This window comes from Acanthochromis polyacanthus, chromosome 16 (genome assembly GCF_021347895.1).
Source record: "Acanthochromis polyacanthus isolate Apoly-LR-REF ecotype Palm Island chromosome 16, KAUST_Apoly_ChrSc, whole genome shotgun sequence".
In the NCBI taxonomy this organism is placed as follows: domain Eukaryota; kingdom Metazoa; phylum Chordata; class Actinopteri; family Pomacentridae; genus Acanthochromis; species Acanthochromis polyacanthus.
Window position 1 is genome coordinate 35,144,624 of NC_067128.1, and position 19,428 is coordinate 35,164,051.

General features: G+C 38.6%; 1 protein-coding gene across 1 annotated transcript in view; it reads left to right on the forward strand.

The window, feature by feature from the left end:
• nkain2 (sodium/potassium transporting ATPase interacting 2) overlaps window positions 1-19,428 on the forward strand; it is a 115,205-nt gene that overhangs the window by 57,078 nt on the left and 38,699 nt on the right. Inside the window, exons 2-3 of the mRNA XM_051936643.1 lie at window positions 5,027-5,164; window positions 9,018-9,098. Coding sequence (XP_051792603.1) covers window positions 5,027-5,164; window positions 9,018-9,098 — 219 coding nt within the window. The remainder of the gene's footprint in view (window positions 1-5,026; window positions 5,165-9,017; window positions 9,099-19,428) is intronic.

Below are 19,428 nucleotides of genomic sequence, written 5' to 3' on the forward strand. Positions count from 1 at the left end.
CTGAGATCAGGATCAGTCAACAGACATGCAAAAGCACATTTGAGAAAAAGAAATACTCAGAAATTGTGCAATAAATTACCATATTTAAAGTAAATGACCAGAGACCCACCATAGTTCCTGGTGGGACACCTTTCTCCTGATGGGCTTGATTTGACAAATAAAGGCAAACAGTGTATGACTTGTCAACTAAAAGTATGCTAGAATTTATTTCTACTACAAAAAACAGTTTTTTATTATCAGATTGCAGGAAAAAAGCACTGCTGAACCAAAAAAGATACACAAAAACAACCAGATTGATCCATTAAGTAAATGGCAGGAGACCCAATACAGTTCCTTGTGGAACACCTTGCTCCACATCTGATAGGGTTGATTAGAAAAAAATGGAAGAAAAGATATATTGTGTGAACTAAAAGTGTGCTAGAATTTTTGCTACAACAAAAATCATAGTTGTTTCATTATCAGATTGCAGAAAAAGGACAAAAACAGCAATGCTGTCTATTAAAACCCCACATTTTTTATCTGAAAAGTTTCACTGTGATCAGGATCAGGCAATAGACATACGTTTGAGGAAAAAAATGCCATAAAATTGTGCAACAAATTACCAGATTTAAAGTAAATGACAGGAGACCCAATATAGTACCTTGTGGGACGCCTTTCTCCACATCTAATATGTTTTATTAGAGAAAAAAGGCAAATAGAATATGCTTTTTGTACTAAAAGTGTGCTACAAATTATTCCTATAAAAACATAGTTTTTCAGCTTGCAGAAAATAGCTATAAAAAAGCACCACATCAGAAATAATCCTAAAATCATCATTGTTTCTTTTACCAATTTTCAGTTCACAAGTGGATTGACAGTATCTGTATCTATACAGTAGATGAATAACCTGAATGTAAAGCAGCAGCAGCAGCTCTGAAACGAGCATCAGCATCAAAGCCTGAGATCCCAGAGGATCCGACTGGAAGCTCCATCTGAAGCTTTCATCGGCCGCTCAGATCACAGAGCTTCACGCCTCATCCAGAGTCTGTCGCTGCAGAGGGAGGGAGTTCTTTGTGTTCGGAGAGCTGAAGAATGAGGCCTCTAACGACAATGAAAGGATGTGGGGGGGGGACAGATGGCGGGTTTAAATGTCACTGCTATTAGCTCCATTATTAGCTCAGGTGAGATCGATAAAAAATCAGCTTTCATGGCCGACCCCGCACTGCCGTTTGGGCAGATATTTTTGGGAGGGAGTGTGTGTTTGCGTGTGTGTTCCAGCTGGAGGGAAGCCTGTTTATATTATTGGCAATGAAAGAAGGGCCCCCAGGGGCCTCGGTAATAGGCTGGGAGGCCCCTGACTTTTTTATAATGGCCTCTGCACGGGTGTGTGCACAATCGCTGCACTATATAACTGTCAATGGGACGACACAGTTTTACATAATACAATGAAGCAGATACACAAAGCAGAAACACACACGCACACATAAAGACACACACACTCTCACACATTGTGGTGCCAGCTGAGCCCAGTGTGTCCAATAACAGCAGGTGCTGTCAAGTGCAAGCACAGCAGACCTGCCCTGACATGAAAACACACACACACACACACACACACACACACACACGGTTGGATGCACACACGTCGGCACACACACATTCATACACACTTTATTTCTTATTTCCTCATAAATCGCACATATTTAAAACTAAATTCTGTTTCGTACGCAGTGTGTGTGTGTGTGTGTGTGTGTGTGTGTGTGTGTGTGTGTGTGTTTTAGTGTGGTTTTCTCTGTGTGCGTGTTGTGTGTCTGTTTTGGTGTGTTATTTTCTCTGTGTGTGTGTTGTGTGCGTGTGCGTACCTGCTATGTGTCTGTTGCGAGGCCATATGGTCTCACATTAGGCCGCTCAAAACTCAGCCATGCAGAAGTGTGTGTGAAAACAGTGAGGACAAACAGAAGGAAGCCTCCGTTCAGAGAGCTGGCGTCTAATCAGGCTGCAGGGGAACGTTATTTTCGCTGTCAATGGCTTTCTCTTTTAATCAAGTTGTTGTTTGTGGTTTAATATGTGAGAAAAGTGGCGAATAATGTCAGAAATTTAAGATAACGTTGTCACATGTTGTGTTTTGTCCTCCAATCTTCAGTTTACTGTCATGAAAGAAGACAGAAACAAATAAATATTCACATTTAAGAAGCTAAAATCACAGAATTTATCATTTCTTTCAATAAAAATGTCTCTAACCGATTGATCAATTGGCTTTTTAATAGATATCAGAAAATTGTGAAAAATGTCCAAAAAAGCCTAAAATGATGCCGTCAGATGTCTTGTTTTGTCCAAAGATATTCAGTTTGCTGTCATAGAGGAGGAAAGAAGCCAGAAAATATTCAAATTTAAGGAGCTACAATAACAAAATTTTGACTTCTTTCTCCCAAAAACAACTCTAAACGTATTAATCGATTGGTTGTTCAGTCTATAAAGTATCAGAAAATGGTGAAATGTAAAAAAAAACAAGATGTGATCTTCAAATGTCTCATTTCTTCCTCAACCTAAAGGTATTCAGTTTGCTGTCATAAATGAGGAAAGAAACCAGAAAATATTCACATTTAAGAAGCTGAGATTGCAGAATTTAGAGTGTTTTGTCTAAAATAAATTGAAAATGTACTTTATTGACTGAAATTTATGCTGATTCTAAAATCTACTGGGGCAATAAAAAGAAATCATTTATTCATAAAAGTTCTCTGTTTAGGGTTAAAGCTAAACATTTTTCAAAGGAATTGGATGAAGTCAACTACTGCAACCAGTGATTATTTTTTGTTTGTTTGGTGTCTAAACTGATGAAAAATGTGGCTCAGAGTTTCCTCAAATATCCCGTTTTGTCCAAAGATCTTCAGTTTACTGTCACAAAAGAGGAAAAAAAACCCAAAAATATTCACATTGAAGCAGATAATATCACAGAATTCAGATTTTTTTTCTCATAAAATCACTCAAACTACTTAACCAGCTGTCAAAATAAAAGTCTCCGGTTAATAAAATAGTTGTCAACGTGTCAAATGAGCAAAAGCAAATTAAAGAAACTTTTGTAGATAAAAGAAAATTAAAGTTGATTTACTGCATCATTGTTGATTAAATGCAGGTTTTTTTTGAGTAATAAAATATCAGAAAACAATAAAAAAAAGTCCAACAAAAGCCCAAAGTGTAAGTTTTTTTATCATACAAGAGAAAAAAAACAGCAAATATTCAAATTTAAGAAGCTGAAATTAGATATTTTAGACTGTTTTAATAGTCAAACTGATTAATTATTGCAGCTGTAGTAATTAAAAACTTCTTTTAGTCGTAACTGAAGCTAAAAATATCTCCTTTTTTATCCTTTGTCTCGTCTTTGTCCCTCCTCTCTGTCTGCCGGCTTCATAATACATTTAACAGTGCCGACTTCATTAACAAACACAGCATGAAGCCACACACACACACACACACACACACACACACACACACACACACACACACACACACACACACACACACTGATTAGTTTACTTCATAACAACAAAGCGTTATTCTGATTGGTGACATATGAAGATAAACTCTGCCGATGCTTTAACTTCATCATCAGGGGGTTTAAATGTTCAGTTTCACACAAAAAGTCACAAAAGAAGAATCTCCAGCATCAAAAGGAGAAGAATTAACTGTATTTTTTTAACAAATCCACATGTTTTTAACCAGTTTCCTTCATTTCGGGGTCATTTTATCAACAGAACAGGCATTTTCCTTTAACAAAAAGGTCAGAAACATGCAGATATTTCAGTAAAATTAAGCAACCCAGCCTCATTTTCTTTACTAAGCGCAGTCGATCATGCTTATTATTGACTGTAGTCGCCCCCTGAAGGCCCATTCTCAACAATCATACTATCATTTAAATTCTAATGAGGACCCTCAGGCCCGGTACGCAAGAATATGGAGATTTTCCAGACAGATATTTATCACCTCCATTAAGAAAAATCACCACACGGGCATCATTTTATTAAATATTACACCATACATGCGATTTAAAGCAACTTTCCATGAAGAAAAATACATAATTGTTGTCGTAACATGTTTAAATGTTTCATTTAAGACCCAGGTATCTTACTCATGGTGCATTTCTGTGTTGTCCAACTGTCTCCTTCCACTTTAACACATTTCAGAGGAAATATTGGACTTTCTGCTCCACTTTTATTTATCTGACTGCTTTTTTTTTCAGATTTTGCACATTTTAAAACAGCAGATTTTGCAAAAAAGAAAATCTGTAAAAATGCAGCGAAAAGGAAAAATGTCAAGTAGGAGAATTTTAAAGACAGAATAAATGTGGTAAAATACGCATAGTATGATTGATTATGAACAGAATGGACAGTATTTAAATTAAAATAATCCGTAATAATAATAGTAATAATAATAATAATGGTAATAATAATAATAGTAATTATTATTATTATAAAAACGGTAAGAATAATGATGATGGGAATAATATTAAGAGTGGTAAAAAAAATAAAAATATCAATAATGATGGTCATAATAATAATAATAATAATAATAATGGTAAAATAATAATAATAGTAATTATAATTATTATAACAATGGTAATAATAATGATGATGGGAATAATATTAAAAGCGGTAAATAAAATATAAATATTAATAATGATGGTCATAATAATAATAATAATAATAATAATAATGGTAAAAATAATAATAATAGTAATTATAATTATTATAACAATGGTAATAATAATGATGATGAGAATAATATTAATAGCGGTAAAAAAAATATTAATAATGATGGTCATAATAATAATAATAATAATAACATTAGTCCAGGTGATTTGTGTCACTTTTTAGGTGATATTTTCACTTTTTTTAGTCAAATCATTCACTTTGGGACCCAGAATATTTCAGAAATAACCAGTCGAGGTGAAGAAATAACAGAGTTTAGAGACGATGTGCGAAAGAAATCACAGCATCTGGATTTTATAAGATGATAACATGATATGTGTTATTTTTCTCTCTTCCTCCTCCAGGTGAGTGTGTTGGAGCGGCAGGTGATCGACTTCCTGGGCTACCAGTGGGCTCCGATCCTCACCAACTTCCTGCACATCATCGTGGTCATCCTGGGCCTGTTCGGTACTGTCCAGTTCAGGCCCAGATACGTCACCGGGGTCAGTTTACGCTTCTGTTTCCTGTCGCCTCGTTAGCCGACGCTCTGCATTAAACAACCAGAACGAGCGACGCTTTAGTGTTTTTTTTTCTGTCTCCTGGGAGCCGAGAGAAGAACAGATCATAGAGCTGCCAGCCATTAAAACTGTCTTTAAGTGGGCTCATGAGCTGAAAGCATTCATATAGAAAGAAATAAACGAGTACAGGTGGTTAAAACACCAGGAGGAAGTGTTTACTGAACATTTATATGAGGTCTGCCTGGTAAAACAATAGAAAACTGTTCAACAAATTACAGAAAATATAGAATTCTGACTTTTCTGACTGATTTTTCTGCATTTTTCTTTCCATTTTCTGACTAAATACTAACACTAATCCTCCCCAACGCTGTCTAACTTGGAAAAATAAACTTATTAGCAAAGTTCTGGTGCAAAAATGTCATCGGTTTGGTACAAAGAGAGAAGACGTCTTAAATAAAGAACGGCTGCAAACTGGATAACTCCTGCTTTTCTGCAGGAATTACAGCTAAAACATCAGAGTTATTTACAGCATTGTTTCTCAATAGTCAATCGTGTGCAGCATTTAATTTCATGTGCAATATTTCAAGTTTTCATAGTTTTATGTACAAAATTGCTGATTTATTGTGCAGTATTTTAGTTTCATCTAATTTTTCTGGCGCAATAATACATCATCATGTGTGATATTATTTAATTCCTCGGTATTATTGACAGTATAAATTTCATACTGTTCTATTCTAGTCTTAGTTAAATTACTTACTATATTTCAGTATTGTATTGTCCTCATATCTTGCTGCTTTTTTGGACGCTACAATTCTAGTGTTCTATCATTTGGGGGGGGGGGTTTCTCAGCAACATCCGGCACAAGCATTTCCTTTGATATTAGTGCAGCTTAATCTTATCGTAGCTTAGCTTAGCTTAGCTTAACCACATGAACATACTGAACATACACTACCATTCAAATGTTCCTCTGTACCCCTATGGAGATGTTCCATTAAAAATCTGCTGTTTCCAGCTAGAATAGTCATTTACCACATTAACAATGTCTACACTGGATTTCTGATTAATTTATTGTTATCTTCATTTTTCTTTGAAAAATAAGGACATTTCTAAGTGACCCCAAACTTTTGAACGGTAATGTATCTCAAATAAATCAACCCATTAATAAAAATGATTAATAAATATTGATATCAGCCAAAATCTAACATTTTATCATGATAAATCTTTAAACTTTATCGCCTTTATATTTTTATCAATATTTAGTCATATGTTGTGGGGAAAAGGAAAAATTTGAATTATTTGCTGCTTTTTCCTCTTTCTAGTGAGAAAATAGTTTCTAAAAACTTCCACAAGTTCCCCAAAAATCCGCCTCAGAACCTCCATAGAACCGTCCATCACATTGTATAAACCGTGCATGCCTCCACGTGCACGCCCGGCGTTTAGCTGCGACGTCCAGATAATGAAAAGGGAATGAAGGTTTGACCGGAGCGCCTAGATTCTGTTCCACTCTCTCTCTATTTCCTCCTCCTGTCTGCTGTGATTCAGGACAAACTCTCTGCTCCTGTTTTTGTTTCTCTGAATCCCGACAGCATCAGAAGCGACACCGCCCTCCATCTTTTCCCTCCTTATTTTCATTCCTTCTTTTCCCTCCTTCTTTTCCCTCCGTCTTTTCCCTCCATCTTTTCCCTCCATTTTTCCCTCCGTCTTCTCCCTCCGTCTTTTCCCTCCTTCTTTTCCCTCCATCTTTTCCCCCCTTCTTTTCCCTTCGTCTTCTCCCTCCATCTTCTCCCTCTGTCTTTTCCCTTCGTCTTCTCCCTCCGTCTTCTCCCTCCATCTTCTCCCTCTGTCTTTTCCCTTCGTCTTCTCCCTCCGTCTTTTCCTTCCGTCTTCTCCCTCCGTCTTTTCCCTCCATCTTTTCCCCCCTTCTTTTCCCTCCGTCTTCTCCCTCCGTCTTTTCCTTCCGTCTTTTCCCTTCGTCTTCTCCCTCCGTCTTTTCCTTCCGTCTTTCCTTCCGTCTTTTCCCTCCGTCTTTTCCCTCCGTCTTTTCCCTCCATCTTTTCCCCCCTTCTTTTCCCTTCGTCTTCTCCCTCCATCTTCTCCCTCCGTCTTTTCCCTTCGTCTTCTCCCTCCGTCTTTTCCTTCCGTCTTCTCCCTCCGTCTTTTCCCTCCATCTTTTCCCCCCTTCTTTTCCCTCCGTCTTCTCCCTCCGTCTTTTCCTTCCGTCTTTTCCCTTCGTCTTCTCCCTCCGTCTTTTCCTTCCGTCTTTTCCTTCCGTCTTTTCCCTCCGTCTTTTCCCTCCGTCTTTTCCCTCCGTCTTTTCCCTCCGTCTTTTCCTTCCGTCTTCTCCCTCTGTCTTTTCCCTCCGTCTTCTCCCTCTGTCTTTTCCTTCCGTCTTCTCCCTCTGTCTTTTCCTTCCGTCTTCTCCCTCTGTCTTTTCCCTTCGTCTTCTCCCTCCGTCTTCTCCCTCCGTCTTCTCCCTCTGTCTTTTCCCTCCGTCTTCTCCCTCCGTCTTTTCCTTCCGTCTTCTCCCTCCGTCTTTTTCCTCCATCTTTTCCCTCCGTCTTCTCCCTCCGTCTTTTCCCTCCGTCTTCTCCCTCCGTCTTTTCCCTCCGTCTTCTCCCTCCGTCTTTTCCTTCCGTCTTCTCCCTCCGTCTTTTTCCTCCATCTTTTCCCTCCGTCTTCTCCCTCCGTCTTTTCCCTCCGTCTTCTCCCTCCGTCTTTTCCCTCCGTCTTTTCCCTCCGTCTTTTCCCTCCGTCTTTTCCTTCCGTCTTCTCCCTCTGTCTTTTCCTTCCGTCTTCTCCCTCTGTCTTTTCCTTCCGTCTTCTCCCTCTGTCTTTTCCTTCCGTCTTCTCCCTCTGTCTTTTCCTTCCGTCTTCTCCCTCCGTCTTTTCCTTCCGTCTTCTCCCTCTGTCTTTTCCCTCCGTCTTCTCCCTCTGTCTTTTCCTTCCGTCTTCTCCCTCTGTCTTTTCCTTCCGTCTTCTCCCTCTGTCTTCTCCCTCCGTCTTCTCCCTCCGTCTTCTCCCTCCGTCTTCTCCCTCCGTCTTTTCCCTCCGTCTTCTCCCTCCGTCTTTTCCTTCCGTCTTCTCCCTCCGTCTTTTTCCTCCATCTTTTCCCTCCGTCTTTTCCCTCCATCTTTTCCCCCCTTCTTTTCCCTCCGTCTTCTCCCTCCGTCTTTTCCTTCCGTCTTTTCCCTTCGTCTTCTCCCTCCGTCTTTTCCTTCCGTCTTTTCCTTCCGTCTTTTCCCTCCGTCTTTTCCCTCCGTCTTTTCCCTCCGTCTTTTCCCTCCGTCTTTTCCTTCCGTCTTCTCCCTCTGTCTTTTCCCTCCGTCTTCTCCCTCTGTCTTTTCCTTCCGTCTTCTCCCTCTGTCTTTTCCTTCCGTCTTCTCCCTCTGTCTTTTCCCTTCGTCTTCTCCCTCCGTCTTCTCCCTCCGTCTTCTCCCTCTGTCTTTTCCCTCCGTCTTCTCCCTCCGTCTTTTCCTTCCGTCTTCTCCCTCCGTCTTTTTCCTCCATCTTTTCCCTCCGTCTTCTCCCTCCGTCTTTTCCCTCCGTCTCTTCCCTCCGTCTTCTCCCTCCATCTTTTCCCTCCATCTTTTCCCTCCGTCTTCTCCCTCCGTCTTCTCCCTCCGTCTTTTCCTTCTGTCTTCTCCCTCCGTCTTCTCCCTCCATCTTTTCCCTCCGTCTTTTCCCTCCTTCTTTTCCCTCCATCTTCTCCCTCCGTCTTCTCCCTCCGTCTTCTCCCTCCGTCTTCTTCCTCCGTCTGCTCGGTGTGAACATGCTTTTTTAATTCTGCTGTCAGAGCTGCTCTGCGTCTCACTTCCCTCTTTGTGTTTCCTCTCTGCAGTACGCCGCCTGGCTCGTCGTCTGGATGACCTGGAACGTTTTCATCATCTGTTTCTACCTGGAGGTCGGAGATTTGTCCAGAGTAAGGAAACTGTTTTTCTGTCTCATTTCACTCACACCGACATCAGAGCGTTGCGGCTTTGTTGGATGCGGGATTTCTGGAGTTCAGTGATTCCTTAAGAAACCATTTGAGCTTCAGTTTGAAGTGTTTCATATTAACATCCAGATGCAAGACTAAAATTATTTCTTAAATCCAAAGAAAAGGCCCAAACCAGCGATCTAAGTGCAGCCAGAGCCTGATATATTTAACTCTACTGTGCCATTATTGTCCAAAAACTCATAAAAACTCTCACTTGTTCATTTATTTTCATGATTATTGACACTCTGGATTCCTTTTGCACACACAGTTTAGACTTCTGCTGCTGTTAATCCTCTCTAAGGTGTTTAATTTGCATGAATCCACAGCTGAAAATTGTCCTATAATACAGTATTCACTCCTTTCTGAATAATATTGGTGAAAATCTGCCGTACCCAGCAATTTAGCACAAATAAAATGCAATTTTGTGGCATGTTTCTTTACAGAAAGCACCAGGTTTGGGTTTAAGTAGTCGAAACAGGAGTTGAAAACTTGTGACACTGTTAAGTGTTATGCCTAAAAAAATCCAAAACCAGATGTGATTTACAGTTGCCTGCCTACCTGCTGCTGTTAACGCTCACCAAGGTGGTTAATTTGCATGAATCTACAGCTGAAAATAGTCTCCAGACAGCGTTTAGTCCTTTTTGAATAATGTTGGTGAAAATCTGCAGCAGTTTATCGCAAATAAATCAATAAAACAGCAACTTTGTGGACTGTTTTTGCACAAACCACCAAGTTTAGGACTAAGTAGTAGAAACAATAAAAAAAGCTATGAGTCTGTGCCTTAAGTATCAAAAGCAGTCCCCTTTTATGCATTTGTTTGCCATCCTTGTTGAAGTATTCTCCTTGTGCAGCGACTCTCTGCTCCCAGTGCTCCTGCTGCATTTACAACGCTCCGTATTTCAGCTTATTTTAGCCGATTGTTCTCCCTCAGACTCCTCAGGATGCTACAGTACAATTCTGCATTCACAATCCCACTCTGAGGTACAAATTCACGATGCACAACCACATAAATATTGAATAAAACAGTCAGCCTTTACATGACATGCTACTCTGGTCTCGGACTCAGTGATTGCATGGAACACGATGTTTGTCTGTGAAAGCCGAAGCTCCATGGGGAAATCGATAAAGTGCAGCTGACAGTTGACAAAAACCATCTAGAACACAGATGTAGATAGTGATAGTGAACAGATCTGCAGCAGTTTCTTAACTTTTTGATCGCACCTTGTTGATTTTGGTATTTAAACACCCTCCTGGAGTAAAAATCTGGTTATTTTACCCTGTAAACACCCCTATATGATGTTTTTTTATGTGCTAGAAGACACACCGTGAGTAAAAGAAGTAGTTAACAGACTTTTAGATGTTTGTACAGACCAAACCTAAAGAACCGGTCCTGTTAGCTTGCTGAGTGAAGCTTTCTGCATCATTATTCTTCATAATAAGTTCCTGGTTCCAACATTTGTGGCTGAACTACTTCAGTATTACAACTTGTGAAGTATTTTTACAGTGTTTTGGTGAGCTGGTGTGCTTGAGCTGCAGCTAGCAAAGGAGTTGTTGGTGCAGGAAGAGGAAGTAACAGCACAGAGTTAAATCTAAGACATTTAGAGGGAGGAAGGGAGTGTTTTCATGGATGCTAAATTCATGATTTTTATACACAGAAGTGAGTTTTTAGGGGTTAGAGTTAGATTTCAGTGCCGATGAAGATGAATATCAACACAAAAAGACTGCTAGATGCAAAAAGGAGACACAAACCAAGAAAAGAAAGGTGCAAAATGGGAACAAATAAATGGAAAAGAAAAAGAATGACCAGAAAAAGATAAAAACTGACTAAAAGAGAAAGAAAATAAACACAAACAGATCCATGCTAATGTAATGCAAACAGAGATAAAACCTCCTCAGTGTGCAAAAGAACAACTAAATGCAAAATGGCTGCAAAGAGACACAAAACTACCACAAATGGACACAAACCAAGGGAAAAAACCTGCAAAATGAACAGAAATGAATGGAAAAGAAGCACACAATGACTAGAAATGACCAAAGAAGGACTTTCATGGGACGAGGAAAGATTTTTTTTGAAGTATGCTGCAAATCTGAAGCTTGTTGGTCGAAAAAAATGGCAGGATTAGAACCATTTTTCCCTAAAACTACTGCTTTCTGCACTCCATCGTCTGTCTTTAACTAAGTTCCGGTTTGAGTCCTGCATATTAAAGAGTTGTGGAATAACGTCCTTCCTTCGACGGCGACTTCTGAAACTGCTGAGGTGTTTTTCTTCATGTCTTTTGACAGAAAAGGTCACATAATTTACAGTAACTCCGGTAATCACAGGTTCACGACCCTGTCAGCGGCTGCTTTAACACTCAGATTCATTTACACCTTCATTATTATCAGGTGTGACGGTGATAACAGAAGATCTCGGAGGATCTTTCAGGCTACGCTGTCAGCTGATTATACCGTATAATTCACCTGTAAATGTGCTTTTCTCTCATTAAATGATGCATGGTGGTGTTTAAAGGTGTTTCTTTGACATAGAGACTGGCTTTGTAGAATTTTGGGCTTCACACGTTGACAAATTGTTGACTTTTAAACACAGATCATCAACTTTGGCTCTTTATTAAAGCCAATCAGCGGCTTCATAAACACGAGGAATCATCTGATGGCAGCGCTGATTATCGCTGATTACACTCGACGCCGCTGTGATCAAGAAATTGTAGTTTTTCCCTCCACAATCTGCGGTAATTTACCGTTGGACAGTTATGTAGCGTGTTTGCCATCAGCTTAATAAGTCACAGGAAGCTGCAGTTGTGCCGCTTTGCATTTGTTTTGGTCCGCACTTTGTTGGTTTTCAGTCATAATTAGCGGTCTAGGTGCGTTTTCTTCAGCTCATTTTGTACCGAATGTACACTGCCGTTCAGCAGTTTAGGGTCACTTAGAAATGTCCTTATCTTTGAAAGTAAGGCAGTTTTCTTTCAGTGAAGACGACATTAAATGAATCAGAAGTACAATCTGGAGATGGGGTGGCAAACATGCGGCCCGCGGGCTAAAAGCGGCCCTCCATAGGGTGGAATCCAGGATGACTTTATAAAGTGTAAAAATTACAGAGAAGACATTAACTGCTGATTATAAATTATTAAAACTATAAATTTAAAATCATTTCTAGACCATGACAAGTTGTTTGGATCATAAAGTAAAATACTGGATTGGTCATTGTTCTTTTAACTTATTTTTGTCATATTTTGTCTTGTTTTTGTTGGGTTTTTTTGTCTGATTTGTTGCTTGTCTCATGTTTTTGTTGTTTTGTTTCTCGTTTTTGTCATTTTTGGTTTGTGTCATTTGCGTAATTTTTTTATCTTGCTTTTGTCGTTTGTCCATTTTTTTTGCAATTTGTGTTTTTTTTGTCATTTTTCATCTGATTTTTGTCATTTTTTGATGTTTTTTTGTCCTTTTTTTGCCCGATTTTTGTTATTTTCATCATTAAGTACAATATTCAGTTCCAGGTACATCTGGCTAAATGTTTTGTTCCTTTGCAGATAAACTGTGATCTATAGGTTGTAATGTGTAAACGATAAACTGAGGCTGAATGCTGATGAAATTACTTATTCTTCTTAAGAAATTTCAGGTTGTTTAGAATGTTTTGTAAAAAAGATAATTACTTAAATGTGAACTTTTAAGGAAAAATGTGGACTTGTGGTTATTTATAGGTTATTATGTCGTGATTTTACTGGTCACTGGAGATCAAATTGGGCTAAATGTGGACCCTGAACTAAAATGACTTTGACTCCGTCTAGACGTTGTTAATGTGGTAAATGACTATTCTAGCTGGAAACAGCTGGTTTTTAATGGAATATCTCCATAGGGGTACAGAGGAACATTTCCATCAACCATCACTCCTGTGTTCTAATGCTACATTGTGTTAGCTAATGCTGTTGAAAGGCTCATTGATGATTAGAAAACCCTTGTGCAGTTATGTTAGCACATGGATAAAAGTGGGAGTTTTCATGGACAACATGAAGTAGTCTGGATGACCCCAAACTTTTGAACAGTACTGCAGGTTTTTTAAGGTTTCTTGCATCCAGAAGTTTGCATAAAATCCCTCCGCCTTGTTTCTGGAGACCTGCAGCTTCATTGATCTCACATTTTAATGATATTTATGCCTCTCAACAGGCAACCAACCACTGCTTATTTTCATCATACTCATTTTATGAGGCTAAAGGGCGAGATGGAAACGTGGAGAAGCAGCATAGAAACAGCCTGGATAAAATCAGTTTTTATTCTGTTACAAAGAATTACAGGAGTCCAGTGTTTCTAGGAGAGCGTCGTCTCAGAGGCTGCTGCTCCTCTGACCAAAACCAACACATCTGGTTTCTAATGAGGGCGAAGCAGCCGGTTAATTAGCGACACCTTTACCAATTACCCGCTGACCAATCGGAGAGCGGCGCGCGCAGACCGGCCGCTGAGCAGCTTGTTTTTACGGCCTGAACAGTTTGCGTGAGTCTCGCTGAAGGGCGAATCAACCTTGACCCAGTTAGCGAAGCAGAGAGGAGCCACAGAGTCTCAGTTCTCCCCCCGATCGGACTCACCAGCTGTTGTGTGAGATACGAATCCATCACCCGCCGTTTCAGGCCTTGTTTACTGACCTGAGGGCTATTATTACACCGGACTGCATGTAAAACAAGCACGGCAGCGTCTGCGATGGTTTCCACTCGATTTAGAACAAAGAAACTCCACAAAAACAGATTTCTGTTGGGAATTCAGACAGAAATATCTGCTGTGATGCTGCTGCTAGTACATCATTGTGTTCATTGTGTTTGCTTGCATCATTTTACAACCGCAGTGTAGATTTTACCAATGAAATGAAGATGTACTGCTGGAAAAGAAACCAAAAACTAAATAAATACTCACCTCTGGAAACAAGAAGTTTATGAAATGCTTGTTAAAGAATAAAAATGAATCAATAACCTGGACAAAAACATGACTTTAATTCAAAATGGCATTATCAGACATCAGGTGTCTACGTTCTCCAGATATCCTTCACAAGCTTTAGCTGCTTGACTGTCGGCTAACTGGAGATTAGGAACCAGAGTTCTTTCCCACATTAATAGAAACAGCAGAAACAGTCAAAGCAAACCAGTACACAATCCAGCATTTCAAAAAGAAAAGAAAGTGAGATAATGCTAATGAAGCACCAGTTCATGCTTTCTACATGTCCGCAAGTGTCCATGTAAATTTCATCGTCTGCCCAAGTGAAACTCAATTATTAGATCCGATATTCAGTATTTTCCCATTTTACAGTACTTCTTTTAACCAATACCTGCTAAAATAAATGAATTTTCAAATGTATTGGATTTGATGCAGCCACATCTCTCTGTAACGTCTGCTGTAGTAGCCAATCAACTTCTAGGGATATGAAATATATCGATATGTTTAACTTGTAGTGGGTTCTCATCTACGGAGCCCAAACACAGTGGAAAGCCCTAATTCTCCAGCTATTCTGTGCTCACTGTGCTGGACAAACAGCAGAAATAAGTACTGACAAAATTTTGCAGTCAAGTCTGAGGGGAGCCCTGTAGATTTAAGCAGATAAAATGTCTTCATTTAGACCATCTCAATGTGGAATTCTGGCCTGCTATCTTTTCGTAATTAGCATTAAACAAGCTCTAAACTCTCCAGATGTCCTGTGCTGTGTTTTGCAGAGACTTACACATTTAGCCGGAGCTCAAATCAGCATTTTGCAAACTTGTTTAGAATTTAAAAGTCCTGCACTTATGCTTGTAAATGTCTTGTTTACATCATCTGGATTTAGAATGCTAGCCTGCTGTCTTTTTAGAATTAGCCTTAAAGTCTATGCACAGCTGAGGTAGATAGAAATGCCATGAAAGCTGAACTCCAACATCCTGACAGCTACAGATTTAGATCAAAAACGTGGTTTCTTTTTTATTTATAAGAGTGACATGTCTCCATACCATAATTAGATGACATGGTTTTCCTGCATAGTTGTGCTTCTTCTCATGTTTCCTTCATGCATTTGCTGCTATCTGATGTGGGTAATGATGGAGCTCTCTGTGCCTGGAGAATACTTTGATATAAACAAAATCTGCCTCTTTAGCTTTTTCATGCCGCCTCCCTGCTTCTCTCTCTTCATCTCCTCGTAATTCCTCCTCGTCTCGGCCTGCAGTCAGCCTGTTTTCATGTTGTTTTCGTGTGAATCCTCTTCATGTCTCGGCGTTTTTTCCTCATTTTTTTGGTGAACTGCTGTCGAGAATCTGCTGCTGTTTCTGGTCAGCAGCGTGTCGGCGGCTACAAAGCTCCAATTTAAGACATTACTCTACACTCTCGGGCCGTTGCTTCGGGGTCACGGGACATAACTGATTGTGACACGCTCCATTTTTCTTCATTAAACTGATCTGACATCTGTGCATGAAACGAGCTGACAATCAGGCTCGCTTTGATTTATGCCGCCTTATCGGTCCGCTGTTGGATTCGAGCTTTGATGTCATTTTTCACCCCGTTTTATCCTCGAACGCCTGGTTTAAAATCGATGCGGTAACAGAAAATATCGCAGCCAAAGATGACACGTCGACTCAGCTTCAGGTCGTTTCATTTCCAGCAAATAAACTCCACGAATTCTCAGCGTGTTGAAGCATCACAGTCAGAAATATCAGCCCCATGAAGGTCTGAAATTTACCTCACGCTTCCTCTCGATGAGGAAGGCAAATCTCAGACGGTGAGGAGGAGGAATCGGTGAAATCAGGTTAGCAGACAGGTCAACGTCACGACTGAGATAAAGTTGGTTTATGAGACGTCAGGATGCTGAAAGTTGACGGGATGTCGTGGAAAACATCACTGCTGATGCTGACCGACTCACAGCAGTTTTATTCCTGGATTATTTCTGGGTTTGTCATGGAAACGGCACCAGACGAAGCAGTTTTATTATTAGGTTTATATTTTGTTGTCATTTAGGTTTTTGGTCATTTTTTGTACATATATAGATATTTTTTTTAATAGTTTTTTTGTCAGTTTTTATGTAATTTTTTTGTTGGTTTTGTATAGGTTTGTATTAGTTTTTATATAGGTTTTTTTATTGGTTTTTTATTTAGTTTTATATGGATTTGTAAAATTATTTTAAATAGGTTTTTATTAATTTTTTTCATTAATTTTTTTATAATTTGTTATGTTTTATGTAGGTTATTTAAAATTTTATATAGGTTTTTATTAAGTTTTATATAGTTTTTTAAATCGTATTTATGTAAATTTTGTATTGGCTTTGTATAGGTTTTTATTAATTTCTATATAGTTTTTTTATTGGTTTTTATTACGTTGTATTTAGGTTTTTATTATCTTTTCTTAAAGGTTTTTATTCAGGTTTCTATATAGGTTTTTATTACGTTTTATTTAGATTTTTATTAGGTTTTAAATAGGTTTTTAATTATTTGTATTCAGATTGATATAGGTTTTTAATTGTTTTTATTGTGTTTTATATAGGTTCTTTGTTATTTTCTCATATAGGTTATATGTAGTTTTTTAATAGGTTCATATAGGTTTTGATCAGTTTTTATATAGATTTTTATTGCTTTTTATAAGGAACTATGCATTTTTAATTGATTTTTATTAGGGTTTATGCATTTTTATTGGTTTTATTAGGTATTATACATTTTTATTGGTTTTTATTAGGTATTTATATACATGTTTGTTATTTTTTCATATAGGTCTTTTGTAAGTTGCTATATGGGTTTTTATTATGTTTTATGTAGGTTTTTATCAGATTTTGTGTTGTTTAATAGGTGTTTATTGGGTCTTTTTCTAAGTTGCTATATGAGTTTTTATTATGTTTTATGTAGGTTTTTAGCAGATTTGATATCATTTAATAGGTGTCTACTAGGTTTTACATAGTTTAATTTTTTTTTTAAATAGATTTTGCAGTTAATGTCTTTTCTATAATTTTTACAAGTCATCCCATGGACCGGATTGGACCCTCTGGAGGGCCGGTTTTGGCCCGTGGGCCTCATGTTTGACACCACTGCTGTAGAGCCTCAGACACCAGATAAGGTGAACATCCAGTGCTGACAGTAATTTGAGTTTCAGCCTGAGATGGGTGGCGTATATCAGCCTGTCGCCGGCTGCTGCCATAGAGTGAATGTTTAAAGAGATCTGTGATGGACGCCTGTGGAGGGAGAGCTGTCACAGAAATACTCGCATATCTTCCACACTCAGACGGCCAGTGTGCTTTAAAGGATGCAGCCGGCCTCTGGGTGAGATCCACGGATTCACCAGCTGTCAGTCAGCAGTGAGGAGGCGGAGGTTCATCCCACATGGTTTTTTATTTTGCATATTATGTGTGTGATGCGTGTGCTGCTGCTGCTGCTGCGTTTTCTCTGCTAGTGGCTGGAAAAGCTGTCAGAAGGAAACACGAAGCACATCCAAACGTCCCCGAAGTGCCTCGTAAATAAAGAAAAACCTGGTTTACTCCTAAAGAAAAAGCCCAGTTTCAGTCTCTGTCAGTGTGCTTTTTCCTCAACCTAAATGTCTGCAGCAGGGGTGTCAAACATGCGGCCCGGGCTCCAAAACCGGCCCTCCAGAGGGTCCAATAAGGCCCGACTTTGTAAAGTGCAAAAATTACAGAAAACACTTTAACTGCAGATTGTAAATTCGTAAAAGTGCAAATTTTAAATAATTTCTAGACCATGACGCCGTTTTGATCATACAGTAAAATATTACATGGTTCTTTTGTCATTTTGTGTCTCATTTTTGTAATATTTTGTCTCATGTTTTTGTCATTTTGTTCCCTTTTTGTCTCACATGTGTTTTTGTCTTATTTTTGTCACTTTGTGTTTTGCTTTATTTGGAGTTTTTTGTATTGTTTTTGTCATTTTGTGTTTGCTTTTTGCCTCGCTTGCGTTGTCTATTTTTTTGTCATTTTGTTTCTCGCTTTTGTCATTTTTTGTCTCGTTTTTGTTCTTTCTCCATTGTTTTGTTGCTGTAGCTTTTTTGTCAAATTTTTTGTCTCTTCTTTTTTTGTTTCATGTCGTTTGTCTCATTTTTGTTATTTTTTGTCCAGTTTTTGTAATATTTTGTCTCGTTACACATGATTCTGAAACCGATTTTGCACAGACTACTTAGAAAAGTAATACTGCACATGAGTTTGATAGTATCATACAGATTTATTTACATTTGATTTCACTTTTTTTCTGACATGTAAATCATGTCAATCAATATTTTTTTCAGTGATTGTATTCAGTGTTATCTGTAATTCACACAATGGAAAAAAAAAACATTGAAATTACATTTAAAAACTTTAGTTTTATAGTCATTACATGATTTAAAAAAATACATCAATAAATATCCGAAAAATAACAATATTTGAATGATATGGTTCCAATAAAAATCCATAAACCTACATGTATAAATAACTATGAGAATTACTAAGAATAAATGAATGCAGATACTGAATAAATTCATAAATTAAACATGGCTCATGATAGAATCTCAACAACATCTCCCAATTTCAATCTTCTTTATATATAAAAATATATTCAGATCAACAAGAAAATGTACATTTATTAATTATATTAATTTTAAAAATTTGTCCACATATTTTTCTGGCACTCTTGTGGACAGATTTTCATGTTTTTTTAAACGTTTATTTTTTTATTTTGACACCATCTTGACTCCTTTCGCTCTCAGCCAATCAGCTGCAGGCTGGCAGCTCGTTAACCAATCAGAGAGCTCGCCCCAGTTTGTATTGCAGACTCACACCTGGAGTCTTTCACTGTTTTCACATGAGAGAACGCAGAAAACGATCAAACCGGTGGTGACGGCGAGTCGGAGCGACTGCAGAGAGATAAAAGTACAGAAAGATTCATGTGGAGGCTCAGACAGACGATCCGAGTTATAGAAGACGACGTGTTGGGAAACAAACCACATGTGGATCCAGAAAGAAAAGTTGTTTCAACAAAGACGGTATCGGTTTTCTGACAGCAGAATATCAAACGTGGCTTTCATATCAGTTTCGTATCACCGAGTTTTTCCGCTGCAGGATAAATAGTAGAAGAAAAGTGACAGTAAATCAAACTGCAAACCGCCCAATTCATCCCTGAAGAGAGTGAAGGCGGATAGCCGGGCCGGTTTGAATGCTAATAGTCGCTTAATTTCCCTCCCCTCAGTATTCACTGAGACGATGAATGAGAGGATCCCACACGTTTAATCATCGGCGCTCCAGTTAAAACATCCACCCTGATTCACCGACTTAATCCATCAGCCCCGACCGGCTCTGATCAATGGA